This window comes from Physeter macrocephalus, chromosome 19 (genome assembly GCF_002837175.3).
Source record: "Physeter macrocephalus isolate SW-GA chromosome 19, ASM283717v5, whole genome shotgun sequence".
Taxonomy (NCBI): domain Eukaryota; kingdom Metazoa; phylum Chordata; class Mammalia; order Artiodactyla; family Physeteridae; genus Physeter; species Physeter macrocephalus.
In genome coordinates, this window is record NC_041232.1 from 3,015,527 (window position 1) to 3,024,166 (window position 8,640).

The following is an 8,640-nucleotide window of genomic DNA, read 5'->3' on the forward strand; positions in this document are numbered from 1 at the left end:
AGGGCTCATCCTCACTGTTCCTCCAGAACACAGTTCCTCTCCATAAACAACCAGGGGCCTGCTGGGTGCAGTCCAGACCCCCTGGGGGGGCTGTGTTTCCCCCCAGCCTGGGATTCGCTCCGGATCAGGGCAGTTATAAGAGGGACAGAGGGGCCCCTCCCCCTACGCCATCCTGGATAGCTCCATGCCTGATGGGAGGCCTGGCACTGTGAGGGTTCACAGGGGTCCCAGCAGGTCCCAGAGACCAGCAGTGGGGTCAGATGCCCTGCAGAACTCGCCCGCCTGCCAGCGTGAGGGGATGCTGCCCACTCGAGCTGCAGAGCCCGGCCTGACACCACCCCCCAGCCCCACCTTCTCTCTCTGGATGTCACTCTTGATCTGGGAGATCTTGATCTTCATGGCATCCAGCTCCTCATCCAGCACCAGGGGGATGTTGGGTGCAGCCTCCGAGTCGTCTACCGTCTGGAAGCTGAGATCCGTGAGCGGGATGTACCATTTGCAGTCGTATTGCTGGGTTTTGCTGGGTGGGGGGAGGGGCAGGTTAACAGGCTGACCACCTTCCTTTGCTTAAGTCACTGCTTTCGACTTTGGGGAACCCTAAGTTCATGGCCACGAAGTTTACCTGACCTTCTAACTCTGCTCATGGTCCCTGAGACAGGCTGGGATAAGGCCACAGGCAGACACTGGCGACCCAGCCTCAGTGACCCCTGGGGAGGGGCATTGTACACGTGTGACCCAGGCCCCACGGGTCTGACAAGCCCTCATCCACCCTACTCTGTGCTGACAGTGGTGGCTCATAGGCTCCCTGACACGGGAGACCACCTAGGCCGCCAATGACAGTCAGGAGAGGACTGCAGACACGTCCAGAGCTGTAGAGTTGGAGGGGCTGCAAACCTACCCGGTGTAATCCCTCCCTCGACAGATGGAGAAACCAAGGCTCTCTTCTGATTAAATCCACTCAGCGTGGCGATGGCAGAATGGGGTGAAGAGCCCAGTTCTGGTTCTTCCCAACGTGACCTTCTTTGCTCCATTCCAGCCACTGCCTCCCCCCACCGGCCCCCCACTGCTGCAACCTGTGTGGTCTGATCCCTGGGGGTTTGGGTGGGGTCTGCAGGCCAATGCTGAGAATCACTTAGAAGCCACCATGATCTCGGGAAGACAAAATGTAGGGATCACCTAGTGATGCCCTCCGAGGACGGGGGAGGGGTAGCCAGTGTCCATCCCCCACCTGCACCAGACCCTGCAGCCCCCTGACCTGTCTGGGTCACGACATGACAGCCCCCCAATAGCACCTGAAGTCATAGTCAACAGCCTGCTCACCCAACCAGACCCTGAATGTCTCCAGATTCCTAATGATGAACTTTGACCTTGAGCCTGGCATCACGTCCAGCTGGAAACAGAATGTAGCTTAACGAGAGCAGCCCGGCAACAGGTTACGACCTCTCGAGGCTCACTGGAAAGAACACCAGGTCTCCTCCTATAGAAACCACCCCATACCCCGGGGACTCTCCTCTCGGCCGGGGCCGCACGGTCACTCACCCTCCGCTCTGCTTCTTGAGCTTGGTGCACAGGAGCAGGTCAGTGAAGAGGAAGACGTGCCGCAGCTTGCGGGCCCCCTCCACCAGCTCCACCATGAAGCTGTCCTTCAGCAGCTGCCGGTGCTGCAGGAGGAGGGCGGGGGGGGCTGGTCAGGGCAGGGGCGGCCTGGGCCTCCACTCCCCCCACCTCCAACCCTCACGCCCACTTCCCAGCGCTCCTTCCACCTCATCCGCCCACAAGCACACACGCCAAACGCCTTGCTCTTTCTTCATCAAAGTTCCCAAGCCCCAGAGTCACAGCCACTGGCCTGGAGGCCGGAGGAAACATTGCAGCCAAGGCGACGGGAGAGCTCCTCTGAGCAGGGCGGCCCATACATTCCCAGGACAGGCCTGTGGAGACCCAGGCAAGAGGCCGGCCACGTGGAGAGGGGACGTTCTCGTACAGGGACCGTCAAGGCTCAGGTAACAAGAGCTTGGTGCTCGGCCTAGAGGGGACTGCCTGGTAAGGGGGAAGGAGACGGGCCGGGAGAACTCCGAGAGGGGGCAGTCACGCTAAGGGCTGGGCCTGGATCTGAGGGCATCAGGAGGCTGGGCAGGGGTCCCCCAGCTGGGACCCCACATTCTAGTCCTTCTGAGGTCAGTGCCCACTGATGGGCAGGGGCCCACATCGGGGTTTTACACCTCTGATGACCACCCCTGACCCTGAGGCATCCTCGAAGGAGCAGGGAGACTAGAGGCACCAGTCCCCAGCAAGCCCTGTGCCTCTCTGCCCCTGGGGGCTTCATCTGAAAGACAAGGGATGGTCCCATGGCTCACAAGTTTCCAAGGCACATGGAGGTAAGTCGGTAATTCAGCTGACAAACAGTGCCCGCCACCTCATCCGGGCTGGCGCTGTGCTGTGCCGAGGACATAGACAGGATGAGAGGCTGCCCCACGCACGCCCTGGGTGTGCTGTGCCAGCATGTGGCCTGTCATTGGATGTGACCCTCCTGCTGTGGGTGAGTCCTCGTGCCCACTTCGAAGATGAGAAGCCTGAGCCTCAGGGAGCTCCACCATCCACCCCAGGCAGCACAGGGAGCGAGCGGGGACACTCAGGGGTCTGTGCCCAGGAGGAGAGAGACCAGGTGCTCATTGAGGACCCTGCCCGCCTGGCCTCAGGGAAGGCCCCCCAGAAAGGGCAACTCCCCACCCCTCTCTGTGATGGCCTGGGAAGGGTCCGGAGGGTCAGGCACACACACCACAGGGGGCAAAGACCCACAGTGTCTCCCTACCCCTGTCACCCCACCGCCCTCAACACCACCCCTCAGCAGGTCTGGGCACCTGGCTCCACTGCCACCTGCTGCCTGAGGTTCTTCTCAGGGAACCTGTACCTCCCTGAACTCCCCCCACACTCTCAGCAGGAGCCTCCCAGAAGCAAATGCAGCCTGGGCCAGGCCCCGCAACACTCCCACATCACCGTCGTGCGCAGCTCGTCTCACAGCAGCTGGCCAGGCCCTGGCACGGAGACTGGATGATTTACATGGGAGCTGCCAGTGCCAACCAGACCATAAGTGGGAGGGCAGGAGGGCTGCCCACGTGCCCAGGCCGTGACACATCGTCACTGCCCTCCCCCACCTGCCCTGGGCATAGGCAAGCCCCGCGTCTGCACCCATGGGAAGCACAGAAGCATGTGCACCTGGGGACACAGCCATGCAGCACTGGGGACCTGGGCAGCCTGACTGCGGGGTCTGTGCCGGGGGGCAGGTCCTGGGACACTGAGGTCCTCGAGGAATGCCCCCTCGGCAGGGACACAGCAGATGGTCTTCAGCCCAGGAGGCAGGACCAAGGGACCTTCTGTGAGGGGGGGACTGCAGTCCTTTCTCCACACAAAGGAGCTGAGCTTCTGGCCATTGCCAGCAGAGGGCCCCCGAGGTCCAGCTCAGAGGTGGATTTGTCCCCTCTGTCAGCAGGTCAGAATCGTCCAGGGTCCCAGCCCTGATGGAGCCCCCTGCAGGCCCTTCCCCTCCTCCCCGCTGGGTCTTGCCGCTCACAGGTTCATCCAAAGTCCCACCCCAGCCACCAACTTCATCCTCCAGAGGCCACCAGTGTCACCCTGGCACTTGTGGCAGCCTGTACATCCACCCATCCGTGTTAGGAGACACAGGCTCAGACGGCAGCCCTGGGGGGCTCTGATGGGTGGACTCAGTTGCCAGGCCCCTCCCCATGCACCCCTGCCTGTGCAAATCCTCATCTTTCCAGGAGAAGCCCCCCACCCCATGACGTCCTGGCCTGAGCCTTGCTCTGTGCTGCACCACGTCTCCGAGGGCCACACGAGGTGCACAGTGCGGGGAGTGGACGGTGTGGCTGTCCTCTGAGCGCAGTAGGACTTTCTCACCACGAGCTTCCCCATCGTGGCAGATGTCGTCCCTCCCAAGGAGGCCTCAGGCCTCACTTCAGAACCCCAGCCCACCCTGGGGTCCTGCAGTGGCTCAAACAGAAAATGCGCAGTAGATGGGCAGGAAGGGTCTCCCAGCTCCAGGAAAGCAGGGCCCCCAACCACGATACTGGCAAATCCACGAAGGGAGCCCGGACCCTGGCCCAGGGGTCAGGCCTCATTCTGTCTCTATCTGTAGACCCCAGCCCCCAGCTCTCGAGGACGTCCCAGGCAGGGGTGTGGGTGTGGATCTGCCTGCATCCTGGTCTAGCCGCCATCTATCTCCCTTACTGTGTTCCTGACGGAGAACCCTGAATGAAGGCGCGTGCGACTCAGACTCCCGACCTTTCAGGGTCACCGCCCTTTCTCCCCCACTCGTGGCTGAGGCACCCAAGCGATTCCCCTCAAGGAGCAGACACCACAGGTCAACGAGACCAGACGCTAGTGGGGATGGGGTGGGCGCAGGTAGAAGCCCTGCCCCCATGAAGCACCGGCCCCTACACACTTCCCACTCAGGCGCCCCGGGACCCCGACCATGGGTCCACAGGGAAGGAGGCCTGGGATACAGATGCGGGCTCAAGGGCCTGGCTCACAACTGCCAGGCGACATCTGATTTTCCTCAATTCCTGAAGGCAGCTGCTTCCAATGATCCGAAGAGCAAGGAGGCACTTCTCCCCGGGGAACCTAAGTGTAGCGGGAGACACAGGCGCAGACTCAGCACCCACAGAAGGACTTGCACAGCTGCTTCCCAGGAGGGCAGTGCTCTTATAAAGGAATTGCCTGCGAGACAGCATGGTGTCCCAGGAGGGGAGACCAAGCAGCACGAACCCGACAGGGACAGGAGTCTTGGCGGCAGCAATTCCCGAGTCTTGTGAGACCATGTCAACTGCTGACAAGGGAGGCCGAGCACTCAGGTACCACTTCCCACACAGGTGTGGAAGCACAGGGCTGAGAGCAGCCTGCCCGCCAGCCCCAAGTCCTGGCAGGTCAGCCTCGGCGCCGCTGAGCCCCTGGCACACTAACGGGAAGAGGAGTGGCTCCGAGCGGCAGCTACAGTAAGGTTCGCTGCCAGCCCACGTGTTGCTGGGCCATATGGCTCCTGTCCCTGCACGAGATCCCAGAGGTCGCGGGTCCGCACCCCCGCCCTGCCCCGCGGTGCCGCTTCCAACAAAAGATGCTCACACTAGATGCCGCGCCTGACTGGCACACCTCTGCCATCTTGCTGCAAGCTGCCTGGCACCGGGCTGGGCCCCTCCCAGGAAGGAGCGGAGGTAGCAGGGGTGGCATCTGAGCCCCTCTGTTCCACACCCTCTCATCTACAATGTGCAGAGAGATGGAGACTGGGAGGGGCTGTCAGGGAGGGAGGGAGGAGGGGAAGGAGAGCCCTCCTGGCCGAAGAAGTCAACCACGTTCGTTCTCCAGCCATTCTCCAGCCGCAAACACAAACCACACCCCCCTCCCCTTCATCCCCTTTAAAGTCCTTAAACCCACTGTTAACTGTATGTTAATGAAAGAACACTCAAGAGGAACCGAGTGGTCCCCAGGCACACAAATGCCATCCTCCTTCTCACCGGTCTCCTTAGCTGGGGACCCTGATCCGGCAGGGTGTGCGGTGCCCGGGACATAACCCCCCAGGTGACGCCCGCACACCTGAAACCACACCCCGATGCCCTGCACACCGGCCTGGGTTCACCCTGCCAGGGTCAAGGGCCCCCAAGTCCAGGTGTTTCTGTGTTGTGCTGAGCTGTGCGGATACAGTGGGCCCCACGCCCACCTCTGCTCGGCCGCCATGCTCACCTCTCCCTTCTTCACGGTCATGGACTGCCGGCGGGGTGTGATCTCCTCGTTAATGCTGGACAGGAAGTTCTGCGAGATGCGGAGAGCGTCTTGCAGCAGCAGGTGGTCGGGGTGGCCAGAGGGGGTGTGTTTCAGCAAGTCCTGCATCGGACGAAGGATGGAGTCAGAGCAGCCCCGGCATCTCTGCCGTGAGAGCCGCAGACGCTCTGGGTGTGACCTGGGGCCACCTCTCACCATGGCCTGGGCCACGCGGCAGCACTCGTGCGAGCACTGTGCCGGGAGCAGGCCGCTAACGGCGCCCCACTGCACGTTGCAGAGAGGGGCTCCACGCTACAGGTCTGGGGCAGGTTTCTCTATCCAGGCCCTGGCGACATGCAGGCTGGTTTTGGTGGGGGCTGTCCGGGCACTGGAGGATGCTGGCACCATCCTTGGCCTCTGCCCACTCGATGGCAGTGGCGCCCCCTCATGTGTGGCTGTGACAAGCAAAAATGCCCCTGGACATTGTCACAGGTCCCCTGGGGCAGAACCCATCCTGGTCCGCTGGTCCGTGTGAGGTCAGGGGAAAGCCCCTGACCTTCCTGGCTCCTCCTCTTTTAGATCAGAGCCTGAGACTCCTTCTCTACTGCGAATGCACGTAATTCGTGCTCAAAGTCTACGGCTTCCTGGTTCAGAGAAACAAAACCCTCTTAGCTCCCAAATCCTACAGCAAAGAGAACCTGGGGAGATGAAATAAGCTCAGGGGAGGCTCTGGTGTTGGGGATCGCAGGCCCCGCCCCGCCCACCACTCCTGGTGGCTCTGGCTTCCCCCTGCCAGGCCTGGGCTCATCGTGGTGAGGGGACCAAATAAAGGGTCTCCAGGACTCTGATGGACCACTGGCCAGAGCCTCCCAAACCGCAAATCTCAGCTTATTTCCCTCCATCCAGGAACTCTTAGTTGGAGGATGGTAAGAAGTTACAAAATGTGCACTGGATGGAAAACCACGCAGCTTAAAAATGAATGAGGGGGCTTCCCTGGTGGCACAGTGGTTGCGCGTCCGCCTGCCGATGCCGGGGAACCGGGTTCGCGCCCCGGTCTGGGAGGATCCCACATGCCGCAGAGCGGCTGGGCCCGTGAGCCATGGCCGCTGAGCCTGTGCGTCCGGAGCCTGTGCTCCGCAACGGGAGAGGCCACAACAGAGGGAGGCCCGCATACCACAAAAAAAAAAAAAAAGAATGAGGCAGAGCTGTTTGGGCCAAAGTGGGACAACTGCCACAATATAACATTAAGGGGTAAAAAGCCACATGTGGAATGGTATGCACAGCACAACACCGTCTGAGTGATTTAGAAAGATGCCACGTGTGTCGGCATCTTGGTTGTACATTTTGGTTGTACATTTTAAAAAAATGGTTGTAATTAAAAAAATTTAAAAAATTGCGCATGTCGGGCTTCCCTGGTGGCGCAGTGGTTAAGAATCCACCTGCCAATGCAGGGGACCCAGGTTTAAGCTCTAGTCTGGGAAGGTTCCACATGTCGCGGAGCAACTAAGCCCGTGTGCCACAACTACTGAGCCTGCGCTCTAGAGTCCGCAAGCCACAACTACTGAACCCGCGTGCCACAACTACTGAAGCCCACGTGCCTAGAGTCCGTGCTCCAAAACAAGAGAAGCCACCGCAATGAGAAGCCCGTGCACCGCAACGAAGAGTAGCCCCCGCTCGCCGCAACTAGAGAGAGCCCGTGCAACAACGAAGACCCAACATAGCCAAAATAAATAAATAAATTTATTTTTCTTTAAAAATGCGCATGTAAGACTTGCTCTAAATACAGATGAATAGGGTCACCTGGCAGTAGGATTGGGGGCCTTTTTTTTCCTGCTTTTGTTTCTCAGTATTAAGACGACCACTTAATAAGGTGCAAGTGACTCCCCACTGCCTTCAGGAGCAGCCCCGCCAGGTGGGCCTCCCTGCACACCCTCTCCGCACACACTCTCCCGGCTGGAGAATGTGGTCTGACCACAGCCCCGGGATGCACCTGCCATTGGTGCCCCAACCTGTGCTATGTGTCCCCGCCCCCTCCCCCGGGAAGCTTCTCCACCTGCAAGCCTCTGCCCATGTGGGACAGGATGCTCCCTACCTGTACCCGCTCTGATGAGGCATCTGGAACACCTGGAGAGCCTGCTGCGTTCCCCTCTCCCACCCCCAGGAGCCCAAGGATGGCAGAGGTGCCTCACTTCTGCATCCTCAGTACAGGTGTGTGGCAGAAAAGGGGGCAGGCGGGCAAAACTGACAGACATCAGCGTCAGCCCCAGGACAGAAGCCAAGAACCCCAGGGCGAGGAGGCCCCGGGCCCGAGGGACTCACATGCAGGACCAGTGTGCTCCTCGTGACCCGGTCCACAGGCTTGTAGAGCAGGGCTGCGGAGAGACTAAGGGTGAGAGAAGGCGGACCGCCTGCCTGCCCACCCACCCTCACTGCAAGGGTGGAGGTGGGGGCAGCCCCAGCCTCCACATCCCCTGGGAACCCCAACTCCCCTCCGCTCAGTGACAAGGTTGAACCCGATGCATTCCTGGAAGGTCGGAAACATGGCTGTGAGCCTTCAGTCTGTGACATCAGTGCCAGGTCCAGGGCTGATGAGAACCCAAGTGGCTGACTCAGCAGCAAGCATTCAAAGGCCTCCCTGTTGACGGCCCTCCGGCCTGGGGTCAGGGAGCTGGCCAGCACTCTGGGGAGGAAGCGCCAGCGCAGATCCCAGGCCAGGGGGTGCGGACCAGCACGCTACTCTCCATGTGTATCCAAGCCTGATGCTGAGATGCGGCTCTTGGTTTTATAAGCGTTTTTGGACCCCTGGACGCCAGCAGCATGGAGCCCCAACCGGCCAGGGTCATCCCCGCTTCTCCATGGTGGGCACAGCCCATC

General features: G+C 60.8%; 1 protein-coding gene across 2 annotated transcripts in view; it reads right to left on the bottom strand.

Annotated features, from left to right (window-relative positions):
- The window catches only part of BCR (BCR activator of RhoGEF and GTPase), a 34,147-nt gene extending 26,015 nt beyond the window's left edge, over nucleotides 1–8,132 (bottom strand). The window contains exons 1-4 of one of the 2 annotated variants that reach the window (XM_055080615.1): nucleotides 8,086–8,132; nucleotides 5,749–5,889; nucleotides 1,540–1,661; nucleotides 352–520 (exon numbers count right to left, since the gene is read on the bottom strand). In XM_055080615.1, the coding sequence (XP_054936590.1) occupies nucleotides 352–520; nucleotides 1,540–1,661; nucleotides 5,749–5,769 (312 nt within the window). In that variant the 5' untranslated portion in view covers nucleotides 5,770–5,889; nucleotides 8,086–8,132. Of the gene's footprint in view, nucleotides 1–351; nucleotides 521–1,539; nucleotides 1,662–4,544; nucleotides 4,636–5,748; nucleotides 5,890–8,085 lie in introns of those variants that run through there. The other variant, XM_055080616.1, reaches the window with a different exon arrangement.
- Nucleotides 8,133–8,640: the final 508 nt, after the last annotated feature.